At 47.2% G+C, this 25,972-nt stretch overlaps 1 protein-coding gene across 13 annotated transcripts in view; it reads right to left on the bottom strand.

Annotated features, from left to right (window-relative positions):
• The window catches only part of KCNMA1 (potassium calcium-activated channel subfamily M alpha 1), a 1,925,602-nt gene that overhangs the window by 591,573 nt on the left and 1,308,057 nt on the right, over positions 1-25,972 (bottom strand). For all 13 annotated transcript variants that reach the window (XM_069610985.1, XM_069610992.1, XM_069610991.1 and 10 more), the window contains 3 exons: positions 22,686-22,768; positions 22,399-22,468; positions 17,932-18,087 (listed from right to left, as the gene is read on the bottom strand). In XM_069610985.1, coding sequence (XP_069467086.1) covers positions 17,932-18,087; positions 22,399-22,468; positions 22,686-22,768 — 309 coding nt within the window. The remainder of the gene's footprint in view (positions 1-17,931; positions 18,088-22,398; positions 22,469-22,685; positions 22,769-25,972) is intronic.

Consider the following 25,972-nt stretch of genomic DNA (forward strand, 5'->3'; position numbering starts at 1 on the left):
TACACGCTTGGCAATGCCCGCTGCAGGCTAGGCCGCATTTTGGCCTCCTTCCCTACGCGAAACGCAAAGCCCAGAAATAAGTACACAACATAAAAGGTTCCGCATGAGAAAGGAACTATAAAGTCGAAAGGAAAATATTAGTTTCAGGCACAGCGCCCTTCCGTTTTTTTTTCCTTTGGAGCAGTTTCCAAGTTTGCTTTAAACCTAATCCCAGGCAGCCAGTTTGAATAAATCTTCTTTTTGCAAACGATAACTATAATGAATTAAGTCTGGAACGCTTCATCATTAATCATGCTCGTTTGCTTTTGACTGACTAAACATTACAGACATTTTAAACAACGTTTTAATCATGTGAGTGGGCATTTAAACAAAAAAGCAAAACAGTAACAGAAGTTTCTATTTTGCTGAGATATTCTGGGATTACGGTACATCTGTTTTTCAAAACAATGTATGCAGTTCATTTTTTTAGTTGAAAGGTGAATGTCAAAAAGAAACTCCATGGCCCCGAACTTTCTGCTCAGAACAAAGTGGACTATTGTAACGGAAATGACGTCTGGGATAGCTATTCACAAAAGAAAAAGAAAAAGCGGGTATCAGAAAATGCCTACGATTCATAATAAGAAAATAATTGGAAAGCACGCGCATAAAAAGGATGAGTCAATTTCCTTGCACGTGCATATAAATTGCTCTACACCTGTAAAATGATAGCATATGTAAAAATGCAGAAGGATGTTGTCAGGTGAGCAGAAATGTGGTGCGCCAGTCAGTCCCAAGAGCGGACATCCGCTTCTGGTTTTCCTGACTGCCAGTCAGGCTTTCTCTGAACGCTGACTTCAGGTGAAGGAGTCTCGGCTGTCCCTAAGGGTAGTCACTGCCCGTCAATCAGCTTCAGCTCGAGTGAGGCCATAGCTGAACCGCTCGTGACTGCAACTACAGCGTCAGAGTTCTCTTCTCCGGCTAGCACCACCCCTCAATTCCACCATCCACTAACAATTGAAACAAGGTTTGGCTTATGTGTAGGTATAGGGTAGGCTTTTGCCAAGTGCTTCCGTAATGGTACTAACTGTCCATCATTGGCAGCAGCTGCAAAATGCTGCGAGTGCCTGTGGCGTTGCCCCGTAAGGGTATGCGCACGCGGCGGCGTGACGTTGCACGTCGCCGCGTGCGGCTTAAATAAACGGGGCGTTCCCGGCCGCGGCAGAGCGACCGGGGAGCCCGAACTACACAGACGTGTCACGAGTGAGGTCTGTGGGTTGAGGGGCTCACGGGCACGCATGGGGGTGCTGACCGACCCTCAACAGTGGCGACGAGTGGTACTGGACGCCCGGGCCCGGCGGTGAGAGCCATCCCGGAATTTTTCTCCATACGTCGGAACATCCGCGGATGTTTCGTCTCACGCCGTGGCCGCGGACCATTTTGCACACGTGGTTGCGGAACTTCCAAGAGCTCCGGTTTGGAGTCGGAAGGTGATCCGAGCCAAATTTTTGGACATGCTGACTGCGGGCAGCCTAACCTGCAGGCCCATGCCTGGGTTTTGATGTTTTGACCAATTTTGAGTCTCTGACGTCGTGTAACAGCTGGGAGAAGGACTGAGGTGGCTGGGCCTTCTCAGCCCACTCCAATTTTCAAGCTTAATTTTTGGGACATCCATTTCAAGGTGGTATGCGGCAGTGCCTCTCTGTCGCATTTTTCTTTAACCCCTTCATCATCACGAGGGTGGTGGCAGTGTGGGGAGAGGACTGAGTTGCGGCCCTCAGGACTGGAACGAGGGTGCCTGTGCGCTTGGTCCTATGAGTGACATCGGCGCCCTGGAGGGTGCAGCTGCCACGACCTCGGAGGATTCACAGGACGAAGGTTTGGCAGATCTATTTCGGCAGGATCCCCCGCAGCCACCACCACCTGCAACATCTGGACTGCCGAGACACGCGGTAGGTGCCACCGCTCCCCCGAATCAGCCAGGACCTGGGGTCTTGCAGGGCGCTCAACCACCTCCTCTGGCCATGGCCCAGGCCAGGGCGCAAGCAGCCCTGCAGCCCATTCCAGAATTTGATACCACGGGTCCCCCGTCCAGCCTGAGCCCCCGGTGGAGAAGATGGATCGGACACCTGGACATGTACTTCAGGGCCGCCCAGGTGACGGACAATGACAGTATGGTAGCCACTATGTTATATTCAGCGGGAGCCTCTGTCCAGGAGATATTTGAATCGCTGACTCCGGTGGACAACTCCTATGACCAAGCCAAAGCCGCTCTCCTCGTACACTTTATTCCCCTTGCCAATGTGGACTACGAGAGATTTGTCATGCTGTCGGCCAGGCAAAAGGAGGATGAGACTCTGGACACCTTCTATGGTTGCCTGCGCCGCCTCTCCCAAGGGTGTGCGTGGGGGGATGCGGAGGACATGATGCGGACCATGTTAATCCAGGCTTGTTCATCTGGCAAAATGAGGCGGCAGGTCCTGAGAGAGCCCGGCCTCACTCTACCCCGCATTCTTGAGCTGGGGCGTTGTCATGAGGTAGCCGAGGCCCGTGCCAACAAAATGGAAGCCGGATCCCGCGCCGTGCGGCCTGAAGAGGTGTGCGCCGTCTGGCGGGGCGGCAGAGGGGTGCGAAGGCCTAGTTGTAACGCTCACCTGGTTCCCACGGAGGCGCGGCGTCGAAGGCGCAGAACTCTGAAGATGGACAGGAAGGGCCCCTCTATTCTGGCTTCCCTGGCTCGTTGGATACCCTCCTGTGCGTGAAAAGGGAGTATTACCAACTGTGGAACAATGCTCAAGCCTCCCACTCCCTTCCAACCCTCCACGATACCTCCTCCACGATTCCCCGTGAAGCCTCACCTTAGGGTTTGGAAGGATGAACTCTCCATCCTGCTTCTGATGCAGGGGCGCGTTGAAACCCAGTTACTTCACTGGATTGAGGATTGATGGGAGTTCAGGTAAGCTTGACTGTTCAGGTAAGGCGCTGTAAAAGTTCTGTTAAAAAGTTCAAGCTTAATAATAATGTTCGTTGTCTAAATGCAGCAAGCGCTAATGCTTGTGTCTTTTTCCCCTTAGGGGCCGGGGTTCGGAGTGCCGGAGATATGGCGCCGACCCGAAGTGAAACAGTTCTGGATGAGCGCTCAGGTAATGTCTTTGCATTCGCTCATTCAATGTCTTTGTCTTTTTTCCCCATAGGGGCCGGGGTCCGGAGATGCCAGGAAGCGGCAGGACCCGAAATGCAGTGGGAATAATCCAACAGGTAAGACTTAAAAGGAAACTGAGCTTTCCTTATTCCTTTTCTCCCTCTCACCTTTGTTCTTGTCTTTTTTCCTCTAGGCGCCGGGGCGTAGCTGAATCCGGAAGATCGCTGCTGAAGATGGAAGTGCCTTGCAAAGGTGAGTAAAATGCAGCGCTGCAGCGATCGAAACAAAATGCCTTTAAAATGATGTCTTCCTTTTCAGGGCCGTTGGAGAAATGACTCCGGGATGCAGATTTAGCAGGTAAGGGCTTTTCTTCTCCTATTCTCTTCCTTTCTCCCCTTGCAGGTGTTCCAGGGTGCTGGCAGGCGTGGCTGAAGTCAGGATGCAGGAGCTGACACGGTGAGCGTCCAGCTGCTAGGTGCAGAACAACGCGAAGCACGTGTGGATGTTCGGGTGGGGTTTAAATAGCCTTGGAAGAAGTTCCTGGTATGTATCCTTCCACCAATCAGGTATGTATCCTTCCCCGACCACACCCGGGTGGTGAAGTAGTCCTACAGGTAAAGTAGTCCCATTCAGGCCTCAAGAGGGCCTGGATGAAGCAGCAAGGTCTGCATCAGGTAAGTGTGCACCCAAGCACTTAAACACATATCCTCTTCTATGAGCCTGGCGCCTAAGGCGCCAGGACTGGGGTCCGCTATGAGCCTGGCGCCTAAGGCGCCAGGACTGAGTCCAAAGGGCCCCGACTTGGGCCCGCTGAGACTTCCCTGGGGAAAATGATGTCTGCCTCTGGGGTTGCTGGGCCCGGCCTGGCTCCTTGGAGGTAGGCATCATGACACCGGTGGAGCTGCCAGAGACAGAGCAGGAAAGCCTGTGGAGTCATGCCAAAAGTGCGGCTATGACCTCCCCCACTCATCGGAATGCATGGCAATAGGGAAGATCTGTGGCCGCTGTGGGATACCCGACCACTTCTCGAGGGTGTGTGGGGCGGCCCTACCGGTACTGACTCCGAGAGGACAACCCCGACCTTGGACTCCTCGCCAGAATCGCCCGCCCAATGTGGCTCAAGTAGAGCAAATGGAAGAGGATGCGGCGGCGGAGGTCGCTGAGGAGGAGGACGAGGAGAACATTTTCTTTGTCTCCAGCATGGAAGTCCTCAAAGGGAGGAGCAGGAGACAGCCGAGATGCGTCGTGGAAGTGAACTACTCGCCTGTCCCGGTGCTGGTCGACACTGGGGCATCAGTCAACGTAATGGCGAGAGGACACTATGCCACGCTGAAACCACCACCTAGTCTGGCGACGCTGAGGGCCCGCATCTTCGCATTTGGGGGGCGGGAGCCCTTACCACTGGACGGTGCATTCGTTGCAAAGGTGGAGCATGATGGGTCCATGATCAAGGCCCGCTTCTACGTGACTCCAGTGAGCCGCAACACTCTGCTGAGTTGTGCGGCGGCGGAGGCTCTTGGCATCGTGAGTTTCGCATACTCAGTATACTTAGAAGACATAAACGACCTGTTGGACAAGTATGCTGCCATCTTTAAGGGTATTGGGAGAATGAATGGTGACCCGGTGAGGCTCCACATTGATGAGTCGGTGCAGCCGGTGGCTCTGAAGCACAGGAGGATCCCCTTCCACCTGAGGGACCAGGTTGACAAGGAACTAGACAACCTGGTGAATCTGGACATAATCGAGAAGGTGGAGGGCCCAACACCCTGGGTGTCCCCCATCGTGGTTGCGAGGAAACCGAAACAGCCAGTTTCTGTCCGTATCTGTGTGGACATGAGGTTGCCCAACAAGGCCATCAGGAGGGAACGGCACCTGACCCCGACCATCGATGACATAATTGCAGAAGTGCAGGGGGCAAGGTTCTTCTCCAAATTGGACCTACGAGCCGGATACCATCAAGTCGTCCTCCACCCGGAGTCCCGCTACATCACGACCTTCACCACCCACAGGGGGCTCTATCGATACAAGCGGCTGAGCTTCGGAGTATCGTCAGCAGCCGAAGTGTTTCAGAACATAATTCAAGGCGCCCTCGCAGATCTGGAGGGCCTCCTCAACATTAGTGACGATATTCTGGTCTTCGCCAAGACTGAGCTGGACCATCTGAAACGCCTTGCCAAGACCCTCGAGAGGCTGCAGTCGCTGGGGCTCACCCTCCACAAGGACAAATGCGAATTCCTCCGCCCAACCATTGAGTTCTTTGGGTTCATATTTAAGGAGGGCGGTGTGTCGCCGGACCCGAGGAAAGTCCGTGACATCAAGACGGCACGACCGCCTGAATCGGCATCGGACGTGCAAAGCTTCCTGGGTATGGTGACATACTGCGGGCGCTTCATCCAGAACCTGGCCTCGAGATCGGAGCCACTCAGGGCCCTGACAAAGAAGGAAACAGCTTGGCAGTGGGGTCCGTTGGAGCAGTCGGCGTTTGAGGACATTAAGGGCGCCCTGACGGCAGAGGATACCATGGCCTTCTTCGACCCGGCCCTTGAGTCGGAAATTGTTGTGGACGCAAGCCCATTCGGTCTGGGAGCTGTGCTCACTCAGGTGGGCCGAGATGGAAGGATCAAACCCGTGGCCTACGCCAGCAAAGCCCTCTCAGAAACCGAACAGAGGTATTCCCAGATAGAACGCGAAGCCCTGGCCGTCCTGTGGGGCTGTAGGCATTTTCGTCTGTATGTGCTGGGAAGACCTGTAACGGTGGTGACTGACCATAAGCCACTGCTCCCGATCATGGCTGGATCATCATCGAAGCCGCCGGCCAAAATCGAGAGGTAGATGCTGGCCCTCTTGGAGTATGGCGTCACCCTGATCTACCGGCCGGGTGCCAACAATGCGGCTGACTACCTGTCCCGACACCCGGGAGGTAGTGGAGGACCAGTGCAAGACTCCTGCGCCGAAGAGGCCGACGACCACATCAGAATGGTGGTAGAGGGTGCCACCCCCAACGCAATGCCGCTACCAGAACTGGAGGCTGCCGCGGCCAACGACGAGTGCTTCCGGATATTGAGGAACTCGATGCGGTCGGGATCCTGGAAGTCCGTGCTGGAGTTGGTGGCGGGGCGCACTCAAGAGGCCAAAGTGACCCTAGAGCAACTCTGGAAAGTGAAGGACGAGCTGTCCTTCTCGGAGTCAGGCCTTCTGCTGCGGGGTGATCGCCTGGTGGTGCCGGGTTCCAAAGTCAATGAGGTCATCAATCTGGCACACCAGGGACACCAAGGAGCTGCCAAAACAAAGGCGAGACTGAGGCTGAAGGTGTGGTTCCCCGAGCTAGAGAGGAAGGTGGACGACTTTGTGGCGGCCTGCGTGTGGTGCCAGGCGGCCTCCCCGGTGCAGCGTGAACCGGAGATCGAGGTGATGCCACGAGGGACCCGGCCGTGGGAGATCGTACATGCGGATTTTGGATCCACAGCAGTGGGCACCCACTTCCTGGCCATAGTGGACGAATACTCCCGGTACCCCAAAGTAGAGTTCGTTGAGTCAGTGGCGTTTGAGCACGTGGTGGGAGCAGTGGAGAAGATCTTTGCCACACATGGTTTCCCAATGACTCTATGCTCGGACAATGGGTCCCCGTTCCAGAGTGCACGGTTCTCGGAGTTCCTGGAGAGCTGTGGAGTGATACACAGGAAGGTATCCCCGCTGTGGCCCCGTGCGAACGGGGACGCGGAGCGGCTGATGAGAACACTGAATAAAACATTCCGGATAGCCCAAGGGCAGGGCCAGCCCCTCCAGCGGGCACTATACCAGTTCCTGAGGGTATATCGCACCACCCCACACGCCTCGACTGGGGTTGCCCCAGCGGAAGTCTTATTCCGACGATGCCCCCGAGGCCTCCTGCCGGAGGTACAAGAAAAGGAGCCAGGCGTGATAGACGATCAACGGGTGGACGCTGAGCGACAGACACGGACACACCAGGAAAATCTCCGGCGGGGTCTCCATCCGCAGCGGCTGGAGCCGGGTGACGAGGTACTGATCCGGAATCGACATCCTCATGGCAAGCTCTCGCTCCCGTATGAACCGGATCCACTGGATGTGGTTGCCGTAAAAGGGTCAATGGATGGGAAATCGGCCGTCACTCGGAATGTGAGTTTCTTTAAGAAGCTGGGTGACTCTCGAGCTGAGCTCCCGCCAGACCCGGATGAGGTGGACCTCCCGGATGAAGGCACACCCCGGGGGGAAATCCCGGTGTCGCCAGATCGAGGGACTGGAACCATGGGAAGTCCTGCGGTGGAGGTAGGCGGGAGGTACCCCCAGAGGGCTGGGCGAGGGAAACCTGCCTACCTCGGTGACTATATACTAGGACCGATTGAGTGCGTTCCGGAGTGAGGGGACCCGGGTGGCTGATATTAAAGGGGCATGGGCTCTGAGTTTTCAATTGTTGTTTTTGTGTGCAGTGCAATATTTAGAAGTGTGTTATTGTTGTTCCTCCCGGAAAAGGAGGAGTGTGGCATTGCCCCGTAAGGGTATGCGCACGCGGCGGCGTGACGTTGCACGTCGCCGCATGCGGCTCAAATAAACGGGGCGTTCCCGGCCGCGGCAGAGCGACCGGGGAGCCCGAACTACACAGACGTGTCACGAGTGAGGTCTGTGGGTTGAGGGGCTCACGGGCACGCATGGGGGTGCTGACCGACCCCCAACAGTGCCTGGGCCTATAAGAGCCGTGTGTTGCAAATGCCATTTCATTACCTATCCACAAGCCAAACCCGTTGGCCTTGCCAATGCTTGCTTTTAACATGTGAAGTACACATATATTGCTTATAAATTAAGTGGCTGTAAGTGCACTTGGTTAAGACATTTTTATTACACCAGTCACACATTTAAAGCTTTAATTAAGCCATTAACACCCAGATGACTGCTTTGAAAAACATTGGCAGGTGCTTTGAGCCTACAAAAAACAAGGGTGGGGGGGGTCCTGGGAGTCCCTCTGCCGGACAGGTGTCCCGGTTTACAAGAGCATTCCCCATATTCTTTCAGCCTGCCAGTGTTATTTGAGCACAAAGTTTGAGTGTTACTGCCTGAATTTGCTAGCTCAAAGAGTTCCCATGAGGAGGTGCTTTGGCTGAGGAGGGGCATGAAACTGGTGGGAATGGCCATTGGGATTAGCTTGGCTATGGGCAGTCAGCGGTGTGTATAATCGTTATGCCCCCTACATATCCCATCTCTTGCCTAGCTGTACTCCAGTGCAATAGTTTTGGCATATAATATCCAAAACTAAAAAGGGTTGAGGCAGAGGCTATGCGATCGTAGAAGTAGGGTGTGTGTGTAAGTGTGCGTGTGTAGTCATTAGTAGTGGATCAGTTGAAATGCTGATCATAAAGATGGAATATAAAACCTCTAGATATAACAAGCATTCTAGAGTGAGGGAGAGAAGGTAGTACTTGAATTAGTAGGCGTATGGTAGTGTGATGGACTCGAGATGTGATCAGTCGTGCCCTTGAAGAACGGAGCAAGACCTGATAATCCTGGGCCGGGGGGAGCGCTGCGCGCCATTATCCGGACAAGCCCAGGTGCCGTAAAACAACAGTGATGGGCACAGTGCAAAAGCTTTTTAACATACCACAACATATTGCATGTGCACAGGTTGAATGATGAAAGGAGTGGGCAATAATAGGAAACGCAAATAAAGGAAAGAGCGTCCGGCCCACTGTTAGTGTAGTGATTTACAAAGCAGGTGCAGATGATTTTCTCTTTATCCGCACCGGCCCCCCAGTTTGTAATTTACCCCTATTGCAGCATCAAAAATCTTGATTTAGGCAGGGGAAAATTGGGAGTTACTTTACGTTTTTAAACTGTGTTCATACAGCGGGGCACAGCAGTCCCTGTAAATGTGCTTCTGATATGTTCACATGGAACCTGACCACACGCAATTCTCATGCTTATGACTTGCGTCCGGTAGAGAGTGTCGCATGTTTATCGGAGGCAAAACCATTCCCTGAGCCCTTTCCTCTATGTGCACCCTGATCATAGTCTGAAAAAATACTTTGAAAGTCAGCAAAAAAGAAAAATGCCAAGAGGAAGCACAAACTGTGCCTGGTACAATGGGGGTCACTACAAGTTTGCCGGTCCGGAAACAACAGTACCGGTAAGCTTGCCGGTACCGTTGTTTCTGGACCGGCAAACTACGAGTTCTGCGAGCGGGTGCCCTTCAGCCCGCCAGGTCATGAATGCTGCCAGTGTATCCGTCCTCCCCATTCCCATTGAGTCCAATGGGGCTCAAATGGGAATGGGGAGTAATATTTTCCGGCGCCCGGCAATGGGGAATTACCGGGACCAATCATTACAAGTTTGCCGGTCCGGAAACAAAAGTACCGGTAAACTGGCCGGTACCGTTGTTTCCGGACCGGCAAACTACAAGTTCTGCGAGCGGGTGCCATTCAGCCCGCCAGTTCATGAATGCTGCCGGTGTATCCATCCTTCCCATTCCCATTGAGTCCAATGGGGCTCAAATGGGAATGGTGAGTAATATTTTCCGGCGCCTGGCAATGGGGAATTACCGGGACCGGTCCGGAAACAACAGTACCGGCAAGTTTACCAGTACCATTGTTTCCGGACAGGCAAACTTGTAATGACCCCCATTGTGCCAGGCACAGTTTTTGCTTCCTCTTGGTATTTTTCTTTTTTGCTGACTTGCAAAGTAATGCTTGCTGTAATGCCCCGGTAATTCCCCATTGCCGGGTGCTGGAAAAAAATGAAGTTTTTGGAAATCTACCAATACCTGCCAGAGTCATAATGAGGCCCATTTGTGCTAATTTTCTGCTTGTTTTGTGAATCAAGGACTAATTGCCGTTATATGGAACAAGCAAAGCAAGTATGTTTCTCTCGCGGGTACCTCGCACTATGCCTGCTTCTCTGAGTAGGCAGCCGTCATCTGAGCTGCTTCTTGCCGGCACCGGGCATTCCTGCACATGGTCATCCTAGTAGCATGGTTGATACCGAAGGCAAATTACTAATGACTACACACATGCTACTTTGTGAACATGTTTGGATTTAGCACAGGGAGCTTTAAACATGCAATTTTTGCATTGTCGGCCTCATGGCCTTACCACCTACATTCTCTAGCCCATGTTTTGGTGCCTTCATTTTAAGAGTCGTTATGAATAATTGCAGGTTTCCATCTAGCATTTGTTGGAGGTTACAGTTGCTCCCGTCCTTATGCAAGAGGAGCTATTGACAACCCAGAGGGAGAAGCTTGCTACTGACCCAGCACCGCTGGCACAGGAGCCAACTGCTAACTCCCCACGGAAAGGCGATGGGGCACTAAACCCTGAGAGGCAAGAGCGGGCTGGTGTTAGTGGGCAAGCCGCCCCAAGTGATAACGACTCCTCCCAAGGTCTATACAGCTGTTAGCACATGGCGGTAGTAGGAATACATTTTTTGGAGTTTTGGTGTGAGGTATAAAATGTTACATCAAAGCTTGATAAAGTAAAAAGACAAACTGAGTTATTAATTTAAACATGGTTTTATTTTCTAGTATTTAATTAACGCGGTCTTCTTCACAATTTAGCATTTTAATTGCAAATGTGTTGAACTGGAACAGGTACATGAGCATGCACTATGCGTAATGTAAAAGTAAACGGTTTCTCAAGAAAGTGCAAGCATTTTCAAATGTTTTCTCTTTTGTTTGTTAAAAAGCATGTTGCAGCTAAAACAAAGGTGCTTCCAGAGAAGAAGTGTCTTGTTGAAAAATATATTGCCTAGAAATTGCATTGTTGTTACAATAAATGTTCGGAATGCAGTCAATACCAGTAGTTATTGACTGCACTCAAAACATTCTGATTAGCTGCAAGGAGGTCAATAACAATGTGCATGTGCTAATATAATATAAAGTATGTTATTATCACTGGAAGGGTAGGGGCTCATTTTCGAGTTCCCCATAATTTAACAGCTGAGAACGTTACGTTTACACAGTGACGTAAGCGGATGCTCACCACAAAATTTTGGACATTTGCACTGTGGGGTGGAAATATCACGGGCAAAAGCCAGCATACACGCTTGTACACAGCCTTTTCCCCTTCACATTTGCACTCAGGCGTGCAAAGTCAGTAAATGCTGCCGGGCATGCTGGCATGCCAGACAGTGTTTACTTGGGATTGTGAGCGCAGCATTGCCATGCTTGCATGGCAATCGGCACTCACAATTACAATTAAACGCTTTCTGACATGCTTGCATGTCGGAGAGCATTTAATTTTACATCTGTAAAAACTGCTTACCATGCGCACATGATATGCAATGTTCACAATTAAAAATAAATGCTGTACGACATACAAGCATGTCGAACAGCATATACAAGTGATTCCTATGGGGTCTGCTTGCTTTATGCTAATGCATAAAGCTGGTGGGCCCCATAGGGATCTCCAGCATTTGCGCTGGTATGAAAATCCATGCCGATGCTGGAGCATTTATATAGTGGAGAGGAAAGAGGTGGTAGAAACGTAAGTTGCGTTCCACCCCTCCTCCACCATACAAATGATTGAAAATTGGGGATAACATTAATGGAAGGCGTAAAAGCCTTACACAAGGTTTTAACGTTTTCCGTTAACATTAACATTACACCCCCCCATTGAATATGAGCCCCATAGTGTCCAGATAAGGTTTAATACTAGGTCACTATTTGGATCAAAATACAAACTCAACCATGGGCTCGATGCTGCATTTGCGAGTTTGGCAGCAACCTTCCAAAACAGATCCATAATGATGGTGACTTCAGACCTGGTGATCATTTCAGGGATTTCCCAAAGGTCTACTACATTCAGCACTATCAGCACTGTCAGTAGACCTTGAATGTGCCTAAACCAAAAGAAAGAGGCTACACCTCTCACACCCGGCACTTCACTAAGAGGGTTATTGTACACTGTATCACCCTTGCTGCCCACACTCTAGCCCATCGGAGCAAGAGCCTTAGTTCCTCTGCTTATCTCAGCAATCTCAATCCTTCACGATTCAGTATTTTAGAAGAACATTGTGTAGTACACAACATGTTTGGCTAAGGCACAGAATTACTCGCCCCCCCCACCGGTCCATCTCAAAGCCAGTTCATTTATAACAATATGGGGCTTCCGAAGGGAAATAATAATGGTACATCCCGTCACTTGCAAAGGGGCGCCACCCATGACCACCCTATTCCCCATAATCAGGACCTTCGTTTTTGTGCTATAAATTGCAAGGCTCTTCTGCGTGCAGTACCTCTGGTAACCATACATCAATTTTACGAGGCTGTTTTCAGTTTGTGAAAGAAGTACTGCATCGTCTGCAACCAAAAGAACAGGGACCTGTGGGGTGCATTTAAAGGCCCCAAACTATAGTCCCTTTCACATGAATAGCAAGATTTCAAACACTGAAACAAAAGCGGCCTGGTCTTTGTTTTTGTTTTTCAAGTAAAATTAAAGAGCCATGTGGAAAGGGGCCTACCTGTCATTAACAATGGATAAGCAGCATTTCATTTAGAAAAGAAAGAGGAATCAAAGATCCATGCCACATGGAAAACAGGATTTTTAAACATTGAAAACAAACACCACCTGCACAGGTGCGTGTAAATAAATGCAGTTTTAAAAAGTGAAAAAGTATCACTGCTCACAGAAAAATGTCAGGAAAACAAAACATGATGTGCGGGTTGACAAAAAGCAATGTATATAATATTTCACCTGCAAACCTCCAGTGGCATTTGAAGAGCCACTTTGTCTACATGGAAAATATCAGCCCCAGGCAAACCCTTTTTCTGGCTGTGGGCAAAACTTCACAAGGAAATCTACCAATAGCAGCCTGGATGTCACATCTCTTATCTAATTACCAGCGGCAATAAAGCATCCTGGTAAAGGTGTCAAAATTCAGTGTTCTCCAGACCTGGTGGCTCTGAAAGCATTGACTACAAGAAAAGTTACTCTTGGGTGGAGTATGCCTAATATGTGTGAAAATGGGGGCATCCATTTCAAAGAGCAAGCTTCCAACAAAAGAAATGTGGGTACAGGCTGACCCAGTGAAAACAAATGGCCGGAAGGCAGGAGGAGGGCCATTTCTCTCAGATGGAGATTTACAATTAATTTAAAAGGACTATCATTTAAACCTTTTTCTCAGCCATCATAAGGCGGATGGATTTCATCTATCTGCCATTTTTTATGTAATTTCCAGGCGATTTTGGGGATATAAAAGGCATTCACCTGCCACTCATGGAACTGTAATAGCTATCTAAGATGTGTTTCTGGCTGATCTGAACATGTTCCAAATGTGAGAGTTGGTGAGCGGGTGGAAAATGAAATTAGGGATATGCTTGATAACATACATATTCATAACTATTGTGCTTTTTATGGAAACAGCAAAGGTGCCACATGGCCGTGCTGCATGGTACAGACTTGGTGGTCGCTTATCTAATTCTCCATGATTAGCTGAATCAGAAAACATGTTTATTATGGCAGTTGCTAGTAGAATTATGAAATTGTGATACGTAACTAGTTTTTGCCAAAAAGTTGAAAGGAGAACAAAGGGCGATTTCAAATGGGAATTGCCATATGTTGCTCCAGACCCCTAAACCAATCCTGACTTGGAGGCTGTGTTTGGGAGGAGAGAGAAGGGTAACTGTCCAATCCTAGTGCCAGTAATTATTGCAGGGTACTTCCCCAAGATTGTCAAATTGGTGGCATCATCGCTGCTATATAAGGGGGACTGCACTAGGACAGAGGGTCACAAAAAAATGAAAAACACACAGGAACAGAAAGACAAGAGACAGACCATCAGGAAGGCTGCTGAAACTTACTATCTGACAGCTGTAAGAAGACACCAGAGGAGATTGCTGAGAGTGCATCTGGGTGGAGCTGTCTATTTCTAGGAAGATATCAAAGCTGACTGTATCCTATGGTGGCGAACAGGAGGCCATCTTTGAGAGTGGAGTGAGATGCAGCTGGATTTCCTGAACCTTAAACAGAGGCTTGCTATGTAAGTAGAACTGAGCCCGGGGAAACCAAAAGGTGGTGAGTCTGCTTGCTTTTAATCCTTTCCCTTCATAGTGGGTGGGGTGGGGAGACAAACTGTGCAGATCCTTAGCCTATTTAACCAAAAATATAAATTTAATGAATTTCCAATTTGGCACAACACTACGGGGTGAATTCTGTTAAAAATTAACAAAGCTCACTTCCCAGTGTGTGCTGAAAACTATAGACTATAAATGAAATGGGTAATCCTTGTTGTCCAGCTGACCTCGACTTCTTTAAGGAAGAGGAGTGTCTTGGTTCTTAACTCAGTCCTATCTTTTTTCCAGCTACCCCAACACAGGCCTTTCAGTAAGGGGGGTCTGAAATCCAGCATTCCCCAAAGCAGTTCAATTTTTCTGTCTGACTTCCCAATATAGACCAAACCAAGGGGGTGGGGGGATCTGAAAAAACAAACTGATAAATCACCCTGTGTTTTTTTTTTAAACCAAAATTGTGGGCAAAATCATAATTGCCATATGTATTTGTACCAATCATGAAATCCTACTGCTAGCCTTTTAAGCATGCAGGCACATCAAAATTGCACAATATTATATGATAATTGACTTCGTTATTGATCAGTGTAATTATTTTGTGAAGTGAAATTTGCAGAAAGTGAAGAATTGTGATTGTGTTCTTTTCAACTCACTTTTGTGATTTATTTATGCTGCGAGAAGTTGATTGTATTGTGCCACAGATAAAGTGGTGTTTGACATTTTTGAGCTAATTTTTATTACTTTTAATTTAAATAAATACCAATATATTTCCCGTACACCACGCCTGGTTCTTGGCTCATTGTTAGCTCAGGGGAGAGGGATCCAAGGTTCATGATATGTGTCTGAGATAGGGGTAAAGAAAATAATCTGTGAAACAGTTTGTTGCGTAACCCCTTAAGTAGGAAGGGAAGGAACTCCCTGTGTTGAGAGTGGCTTCTCAATAAACCGTTACTGACCTTAACAGTCCCTATCGTGGAAGAGCGTCTGCTCCTTGCCGAAATGATGAAACAAAATAGGGGCCAGAACGCATCCTTGACTGACCTCCTTAGTCACTTTGCACTTGAGATCAAACATAATTAAACCCACAGTTTATCTTTCATGGAGACCCTGGATAAGTGTAACCATAGCAGGATTCAGACCTTCCCACAGCCGAGCATCCCAGGCCTTACCACATAGCACCAAATCAAAGATCAACGAAACCTAGATAGAAAGAGCCTTTGTGTAGATCACCATACATAGCTCTAAGAAACATCAGTCTCATGCGGTGTTCAACTATCCCGGCTCCATTGTGAACTCCCCACCCTCATGTATGGGGGATAGGATCTGAACTTCATCAACCAATCATATAAACTGGATAAAAAAAACCTACAGCGAAAGGGTGCCCCCATTTCTTTGGAAATAGAGACTTTGGCCCTCATTCTGAGTATGGCGGTCTGGAAATAAGGGTGCCGATAGCAATGTACCAGCACCCTTTCCAGACCGCCATACTACAACGATGCAGGTAGGGGCCACGGATTCCCTGGCAGACCTGAGCTGCTGGGTTTTCAGGCCCCTGCCGGCCTGGTTGTCACGGTGCTTCTGTGTCCCCATTTCCATGGAGTCCCATAATTGGTATTTACTGTAACTGCCACCACTTGTGATATCCCAGTGGCACCGGGATAAGAGGTGGCGGTACAACTGCTACATGGTTGCCGGAAACTGCAGCCTATCGGCAGGTTTTCCGGCAACCCCGTAATGAAGGCTTTCGTATCTTGGGCAGAATTCCAGCAGATAGTCAGAATCTTCAAAAATGAACTAGCTGAAGGGAGTATGTCTTTTATTAGTTTAGACCCCCCTGTCATCGATTTGCTATATAAGAACTATCCAGATAACAAACTTTATGTCCTCAGTATGTTAGAAAGTCTATGAGGATGATTACAAAGGCCCCATTTTCACAATTTCCATCGAGTTCATGAATGGCTAAATGGCAGGGAAGGTCAGTTGATGCTGAATTCTGCACTTGGTTTGGCACCTCAAATGATGCACCCGTAAATATCTTGACTGTTTGCACAAGATGCATAGCAGCAAGGAAAATATTTGTATTCTTCAGCGGCAATGCTTTGGCTTTAGGCACTATCCAGCATACCTCCTTCTATATGCTCCTATCTGTAGAAGTCTCTGCGATACAAGCCAAATTCTTAAAATAATTATATGTGATCAGGGACAATAAACCACCTGTGTACCTTTGGTATTTGCTGACGGTGAACGATAGCCGGATTAGGATCTGTTAACATTTTATGCTTTTAATGGTATTCTCTCAGTAAGGAAATTCAATGTGGATAGTGACTTTTTTTGCACAATGGAATTTTAATGTATTCTTTTTAAATTGACCTCGGGAGAATTGACCTAATTTAGAAGGTCAATTAGGACATATATGCGGGGGGAACCCCCCACAACCCACCACCCAATCCAAAACCCACTGCAAACCCCCACCCAATCCCCTTATATTATTTATAATCCAAAACCAACCCAATACATATATAAAATAACAAAAATAATATAAAGGACAATTGTGCAGAAGGTCAATTAGGACCACTATAATTAGGTCAATTGTGCAAAAGGTCAATTGTGAAAGGTCAATTTGGGTAATACCTAAGCCACGCTATGGTTACGGTATCATACCTTGGTTTCAGCCTTAACTAAAGGTCTGAGCAGAAGTTGTCTGTCCACCGTGCCTGTCTGTGTGCAATGTCATAGTGATCTCATTTTCTGAAGTCATATTTGGCCGTGGGATTGGTGCTAGCCAGCAGGTAGGGGTTTTGGAGAACCCGTTTTACATTTTAAAGGAGCCTTGCGTTTTAAGCGCTCTGTCAAATTATAACTCAGCCTGAGAATGGCAGGGTCACTAGGGCATGGGGAGAGACTGATCCAAAGGAGAAGGTGAGTTTATTGTCCAGCCAGGTCGATAAATGAACAGCATTTATTAGGGCAATTGGTTTGTACAGGTAAGTTACTGCTATTGGTCATGAATTGGTTAAAGACATAAGCACAGCACCCAGACTGAGGCGAAGTGTACATGGCATAACTTTGAGCAGCAATGGGGGCATGTCAGGCAGGATATGGACTGTGCCAGGGAACTAAGCCCATCGTATTCTGGGACTTCATCGAGTGAATTCCCTCCAAAGGAAAGAAAGTCTACAGAAGTCATGGGTCATTCTCGTCTGGAATAATTTTGGTGGGGGCTAGATATTAGACCACCACATTGAATGTAAGAACTATGTTTTGGAAAATAAATGCATTCTTTAGCTATTTCATGACCATGGGTTTGTGCGTGCTCATCTGCATGTGCGTGTGTGTGTAATAAGGAGCGGGAGAAGGCGTGAGCTGCACAGTTAGGTAGACTGGGGTACACATCTCTGCTGGGACGTGTAACTCAACAATTGCTTCATACACTAGAAGGTCAAACATCAGGAGAGCAACCCTTCAGTTCCAGATCCAGCTATTACAGTGTAGAGGAGGAAACTGCATCTTTTTGTCATGATGACATCTTCCGAATGGCGCTATTTGGAATCAAAATATAACTGTGTTGTTGACACAGGAAGCGTTGCTGTTGGTAACTTAAAATGATTTTAAAAGGCAGACGCCAGAGCAATCTGTAGAGACCGTTGAGCTGCGAAATGGAAACAGAAATATCAATTGGAAGAAGAGTAAGTGGGGGGATATTAGGGGAAGGTTGTAAATGACCGGCTATCTTTCGCCGCCATTTTGTGCCAGGTCAGGTACTGAACCACGTGATAAAGGGGCCTAGGGCTATCGCCGTGCTTACCTTTATGAAGGACCTCATGGAGAAGAGGTTAGCCAGCATGGTGGAGAGTCCTTGGGCGAGGCAGCTCTGGGCGATGAACCCCAGCTTGAGCTCCGCCAAGCAAATGGCATCATCGCCCTCCTTCCAGTTCCAGCTCGGGATGTTCAGTAAATGGGCCTGGAGAAAAGAGACAATGATCCTGATTACACCCCGCGTTTCGAACTGATAAAGGGTACACAGTACCTACAATCTAAAGTCAGGGTCTGGCTAGGACAGTATCACCCATTCAGGAGGACACCAAAAACCTACAAATAGAGACCCACGCCCACAAATTACAATTCTTAACTTTTCAAGAAAAACTGCTTGAAGGGGCACATTTCTGGGAACAACTGTGTCAAAAGTTTCATTTTAAAGCACTTTGAGCCAGTGATAGACATGAACTGCCCACTGCTTAGTCACCAAAATGGCCACAGACCTCGCCCAGCTGGGCCTATTGGCTGGTCGTTCAGGAATTTCCCCATGTTGCCCTATAGGCCAGTCTAAGACTAACTGAAGTGTTCAATGGCCAATAAAAAAGATTCCGGGGGCCTATGCCAGCTATGAGCAGGGTCAGCCCTGGCAGTAGCATTTTAACACAGGAACAGGGCGAGAACACCTAATGAAAATGACGAGCCACCAATCTAAAAGTGGATAGAAAAAGAAATAGAAAAATGCTCCTGGTTCTTATTTACTGCCAGTGGAAAACTTATATTCAAGTCTCATTTCTTTAGTTAATGAGTCACTTCTTTATAACATGCCTCTAACTCCTATTCATCAATTGCACTTTAAAAAAATGTTATGGAAGGCCCAGAGGACTGTTTATGGCAAACACACTTTTATTGGCTGATATTATGGGAGTCCATATATTCCAGAATCAAATTGCTAAAAAATGTGAAGACGCATACTTGTTGGTCCACCTACGATCAAGTCTAAACTGTATGTGTAGGCATGATTTCTAAGGCCCTTACTACAGCTTATGTTGCCTACCGGTTTCAGTGGTGCAGACTTTCTTATACCCACTTTCTTCAGGACGGTTTTCAATTAAAATTAGTGATAGACTTGCAGTTATTCTGTTTATGTGGCCTAGGTCACGCGGGGCAAAATTGTCCCATAACTACTGAGGAACTCTGTTGCACGGAGCTGCAGCCACCTTACGGAAACGCGGTTTCCTTACTCATTAATAGCCACGGTTGCAGTCTCAAAACAGTAATAGAACTGAGATATGGTAAGGAACCGTGGATACAAGCCTCTAAACAGAATAACTGTGAGTATGGTACTCATTTTAATTTAAAACCGTCTTGAAGAAAGTGGGTGTAAGAAAAATCCGAACCACTGAAACCGATACACGAAATAAGCTGCAGTAAGGGCATTAGAAATCATGCCTACAGATACAGTTTAGACTTGATCACATTTGTGGGCAATTTGATTCTGGAATATATGGACTCCCTGACTATCAGTCAATAAAAGTGTGTTTGCCATAAATAGTTCTCTGGGCCTTCCATAACACTTTTTTATGTTATGGAAGGCACGCGAGAAAGAAGTCACTCATTGGCTAAGGAGAGAACCAGGAGAATGTTTCTCTTTCTTTTTCTATCATCCCCCCAGTCCTAATCACTGTGCACTGCCCTGCCATTGAACCCCCCAGAATTGACAACATTGCATACATCCCTTGCAAGCTGGTTCACCTGAATAATGACAAGGCCTCAAGGCTAAAGTTTCAAGTCAGGAGGCTCTGGAGCACTCCATAGCAGGGATGAATAACGTCGGGTGGTAGCCTCTTTGTTCACCCTCTTCCGTAAATACCTGAACAGGTTCTTATTCCAGAAATTACTCATCACCACGAACTGTCCCGTGGCCTATGTCTTTAAAAATGACCTATACGACTGTATCCAGAGTACAAAAGTCGATGTAGAGCTGTCTTTCTTGTGCTCTTCGTCATCGATGTATACACCCTTTGACATGCAATCACCTGCAAATACCAGCACTGACGCTCCCTTTAAAGACCCCAGAATCAGATTGCATTTATATTTAAAATATTTTTTCCATGGTTAATGCAAGAGATTTCTTTGCTCTGCAGAACAGGGAGGTCATTATCACAGGATAATGACTTTCCCCCGAGTTACGAACTGGTGCAAAGCCGAGAGCCATCATTTGGAGAAGGATCAATATGCTACTATCTCACAACTATATTGACCTGAGGTCTAAAAGACAATTAGCAGCGTGACACAAGTAATGTGAGTTTTGGCGTAAAGTAAATACACAAAATGTGCTAAGATTGGTTGCATTTATCAATATGCAAATAACAGAAAGCGTGAAAACGTGAGAGGAAATTTTAATGGCCTGTGGGGTCTTCTGGGGGATTGGCATTGAAAAGGTAGGACACACATGAGAGGAGCTGCACAATTGCTTTCTGTTGTTTCCTGCCTGCTGCTAAAGTCACAATGTTTGTAATAGAGTCAATATTGGTCTTGACAATACTAATAGCACAATATCAGGATTTATTCACTGCATTCCAAACAAACTGATTGGCTGAGAGGTGGTCCATAATGATGTCCATCTGCTAGTGCATCACAATTCAACATCCTACGACTGACCTTCATGAGATGAGAATTGTCTACTTGTCAATATCGTTGATGTGATATGGTATGATAAGTCAGTTATAACGCGCCTGTACACAAGTGTTTCTAGAAGCAAGAAGACTCCATGGACCGGTTTCTGTTGGGCTTTCTCCAGGTCTATATCCTATTATCGCCCTGCAAGCCTGCACACGCATACTTATGTTCGCATGTCCTCAACTTTATCCTGGTAAGGGTGCTACATATTCATGATTTAAGAATCTATAATTATTCTAATTATCAGGAATTGTGCTAGCTGCCTTCCATCCTGCTATTTCTCGAGAAGGAACTGTACAATTGATCAAATCGTGTATATCATGCCTTCAAGATGTGTTATTGAAATCTGCTCATCAAGAAATGTAATTAACAAATTTGTTCAGAACTCAGATGCCCAATAAAGCCCAGTCCATGCAATAAATAAATAAATAAATAAATAAATAAATAAATAAATAAATACATACATACATACATAAGGAATAGTGTCTGACCTTCTGGTACCTTTCAGGAAATGGGCCTCATTATAACCCAGGCGGGACGGGGTTAACGGCACCAGTAAAGGTGCCAGCGCCGTCAACCCTGTCCTGCCTGATTACGAGGTCCCCATTCCCATCTGAGCCCCCATAGGGGGACCTCGTAATCTGAGCCCTATAGGGGCTCAGATGGAAATGGGGAAGGTCCGGGCCCGGGTTCCTGGAGGGAGGAATTACAGGGCCCTCCAAACTCGGAATGGCCCGGTAATTCCCCATTCTGGGAACCCAGACCTGGACCCGATTTCGGCGACAGCCATGCCGCCAATAGCGGCATGGCTACTGCCGAAGTCGTAATGAGGCCCAATGTCTCTAAATTGATGGATTCTGTGTTTCCATGGTAATTTGTGACTCTCGTATAGGCTGTTTTCACCAAAGCTCTAAATTGGCCAGCCAGTAAGTGGATGTTGTATGAAGCACCACCCCTAAAACAACCCCTTAAACATGCAGTATCCAATCAGTGTGGAGAACTGGATCACATGCTTCTTTCAGCAATTTGTGAAGTTCTCCCGGATTTAGAAGCAGAGATAGCACCATCGCTGCTGATGACAGATCCCTCCCTCCCTTCCTCTGCCTGATCCATCTCTGTCCCCACTCAGCCATTAATGAACCATGCGGGAGAGACTGCTGTTCTATGTCGAGGGCATGGGCAGGTGACCCTAGCATAGCTACTTCTACTGGCTGGTCATAGCTGACTGTCGCCTGCTCATTTTTCCATCCCCATCCTCGCGGCTCCCAAAGATATTGCTCCTGCCCTGCCGGTAAAAGATGAGCACCTTTGGAATCTTCAAAGCTGGGTTTGGTATGGAAGAGGGGCGGCCTCACCCGGCCGGAACTTGCAGTTTGCTGTCCAGGGCTCTGCCAGGCAGCTGCTACGGCCACCTGGAATTGCAACTAATCTGCCGTTTCACCAGGCTGACTCATGCCTCGGCCCCAGTTGGTGGCCCAGGCCCTTAAGTGGCCAGGGAAACCACCTCCCAGCCTAGAGGGCAGGGAGCTCGCCAGTGACCTATCTGCATCTCTCTTCTGAGACAGCTTCTAAATCCAGCCTCTTCCAGACTCTCTGTGCTTTGGCAGATAGTATATATTAGACCGCACACAGTACCCACCACTTCTCAGGCATCCTGTTGACGACTGTCCAGTTGAACCCCAATGGTGTGATACGGAGTACACTCTTCTTGCAGCAGTGCTGCTGACATTTTGGGCTTCGTCTTCATATATGTTCCAGGCATAGTCTATTGCTGTATAAATTAATCTGAGATCTGAAATCGTACTGGTCGTATATGTTCCATATTGCGTATCCTTACCTTATTGTGATACTGTAGCATCTGTGTGATGATTCTTATCTTTGGATGATAGTTCTTGATTGAAATCACTCTACAAATAATGGAAGGAAATTTGGGAAAAGTTAATTTTATTGAGCACCTTATAAAATCACTGGTTTAAAAAATAAGCTGACTTTGCAACAATTATCTTTGCCGAGAGGTTTTGAGGAGTATTTTCATCTGAACCCATCATTATCTTGGCCAATGCCGGATCGCCTCTTATCTATGAAGGACTGTGCCACACCCCCCTTCACCCCGCTTCACCTCACCTCATAATATTCGAGGCATCTTCGGCATCTGGATCCGCACAATACTTGTTTGCGAGGATTAAGCAGGCATCGGCAGACTCGATCTGAGGGAACAGTGACATAAAAAGCAAATGAAGGAAGATCAATTAGAAGGAAAAAATGCTTAGTCTCCAAAATGTTTTGTCCTTTCTAAAAACAGATGTGTATAATCATATGCTTTGGTCCTTGGTGGCAAGGGAGGAGCTAAACCCCAGTGCTTTGAATCTAGGAGTTACAACAAATGACTGTGCACTTTTCTTTACATGGGTTGATGTTACCGTAATCGGTCTAAATGTTGTAGGTACGTTAGCAGATAGAGAAATTCCCTTTGTTATTTATTATCCTGCGGGACAAAAGCAAAACCCAAAAATCTAGTATTTCTAGTTACAGGGGCGTTGCTGGGTCTGGAAAAGATCTTAGGCTACACTAATGTCGGGACTGTCGAGAGTCAGGGCGAGCTAGTCTTTTGGTTGTAGCCCCTGAGCTTCTATCCCGGGCTACAACCAAAAGACCAGCCCTTGCAACGCCTCTGAGCATGACAAATTTTTTATCTTGGTGACCCCTGCACTGACGGTTTAATTATCATTGTAACAGAGGTGCCCAGAACTTCAGGGGTCACACACTAGGGATTCAGAGGTGTGTTCCCTATGCACAAGATTCTCTGTGGATAATGCACAGGCTCCCCCACTCAGCCCCTCCTCTTCTGAAATTCTGTCACAATTGAATCCTCTGACCCCAAAGGAGTTACAGATTTCACATCCATTTCATCGTCACATGACAGTTCCGAAGCAGTCTGGAAGAGTATATATGATTTCAGGGCTGGAAATTAGGATTCGATGAGCAGGAGTTAAAACCAGGTCCTGGGTGTCATGCATCACCCAAGAGGCAGGAACTGCGTCTGGTGAACCAGCAGTGAGTACCCATGCACCACAAATGTAACTCCCACATGAGATACATAAATAGCTCCGAGCAATTTCAAACCCTGGATTTAGGCCTATAAACAATTTAACTTTAGGGTGATTGATGTGACAAATTAAATGAACACAAAGTCCAGTGCACATTATGTATTTACTGATTCTGCCATACAGAATTGGGTGAATTGCCAAGGTGACGCTTGTCCTGCTCCGATTATCAAAGCAGCAGCTCATGAACTGCCACCATTCATTACTAACCTTATCAACGCCTCCTTCAAAACGGGAGTAGTGCCTGATAACTTAAAAGACGCCTGCGTCATCCCACTAATCAAAAAACCCACTCTTGACCCAGCCAACCTGTCTAACTATAGGCCAATAACAACTGTACCCTTCTTACTAAAGATACTAGATAGAGCAGCCTACCTGCAAATACAGGCTTATCTAGAAACAAACAATCTTCTGGGACTTAGGCAATCCGGCTTCCCACCTAGACATGGCCAGAAACTGCCCTAATAGATCTCACTACTCGGATTCAAATTTTAAAAGACAATGGCAAACTAGCACTGCTCTTATTGCTTGATCTGTCAGCAGCTTTGCCACCACCTGAAATCTGCAGCTCACTTTTCCGACGCAGCCACTGCCTGGATCAGCTCCTTCTTGGCTAACAGAACCATGAGGGTCTTTTCTCCTACTGACTCGGCTGAACCCTCACCAGTCCCGTGTGGTGTCCCGCAAGGCTCTTGCGTGTCCCCAACGCTCTATAATGTATTTACAAAGCCCCTTTTCGATATCCATGACTATCTGGGTGCCAGTATACTAATTATGCGGATGACACCCAGATACTCATTCCTATCTCTGGTGACTATGAAACTGATAGCAAAACCCTCAATAAAATATACGCAGTAATACAAGCGTGGATGGCACACCATGGACTTTGTCTCAATGACGAAAAAATTGAGTTGATTATCCTTGGTACTCACGCTAAACTAAAAAAACTAAATACTGCTTTCAAATTGTTCACTATTGATGGTAACCCCATCCCTGTCTCTAATAATACTAAAACCCTTGGTATCTACCTCGATGCCACATTATTCTTCATCAAACAAACCAATGCAGTAGCGTCTTCAGCCGCCTACACATGTAAACTTATTACCACATGTAGGCCATTTATCTCCACTCCCAACTGCACTACTCTTGCTAGAACATTAGTCTTGTCCAAAATAGATTATTGTAATGCCCTCTACTTAGGCACTAGCCGCAAAAATATTCACAAACTACAAGTAACTCAAAATAACACCATTAGGGCAGCCCTCAACATCCCTAAGAAGTCGCATATCTCTGAGACTAGACGTAATCTGCATTGGCTCCCTATAGAGCACAGAATATCCCTCAAAGCTCTTGCCCTTACCCACAAAGCCAGGGCTAACCTCGCACCATCCTACATCTCTAACCAACTTACCCCACACACATCTACAAGACCACTTAGAACAGCTCAAGTTAACACTATGTCTATACCAAGATTAAAACTCCATAACTCGGGAGGAGTTAGTTTCCCTGTACAAGCCTCACAGCTATGGAACACACTACCTGTTCCAATCAGGTCTGTAACCTCCTTCAAACTATTTAAATGCAACACCAAACGTTGGCTTCATGACCTGGACACATTGACAGCTTAACATCCTAGAGCTTAGATTTACTGCCTAACCACTGTACATATTGTAAATAATATTACTATCTGTCTCACCTTCGGCCCACCGCCTTAATTGCAACATGTATGCTTGTACCTGTAATACCAATGTATTTATTTATTTGTAACAGCAACTATTGGAACTGTTGCCTACTGCTTGCTAATGTTAACTGTACTCTTATGTAACATGATCAAAAAACGTACACGCCCGTATGCCCCTGGGCCTGGTTGCGCTTTATAAATAAAAAAAACCAAACCAAACCAAACCAAATGCAACACCATCAGAGGAAGATTAGTCAAATACAAAGATCTGTGTTTATTAGTATGTTCCCAAAATGCTCTTTGATTTTTTGAAATATCAGCCGGGAACCCTCATTGATTTATTTGTCCATTTCCTCTTTCACATGGGGTATTTCAAAATAGTACAACAGGAGTGTACTACAGTGTCCATTTCAAAATGATGACCATCTATCAGAAAATAATTTAAGTTGTTATATTTAGTTTTGAAAATGGGCTTTGCTCAGTAAGACAAGATTAACCTTCTTATTACGACTACATATATAATGTCGTTCCTTCTGAAAAAGGGTTGCCTACAGATTAAAACCAATGATCTGTTTCTTCTTTGAGCACCAAGGTAATGTTTAATTTTCAACCACACAAATAATTAG

Source organism: Ambystoma mexicanum, chromosome 8 (genome assembly GCF_040938575.1).
Source record: "Ambystoma mexicanum isolate Mex_15411 chromosome 8, UKY_AmexF1_1, whole genome shotgun sequence".
Taxonomy (NCBI): domain Eukaryota; kingdom Metazoa; phylum Chordata; class Amphibia; order Caudata; family Ambystomatidae; genus Ambystoma; species Ambystoma mexicanum.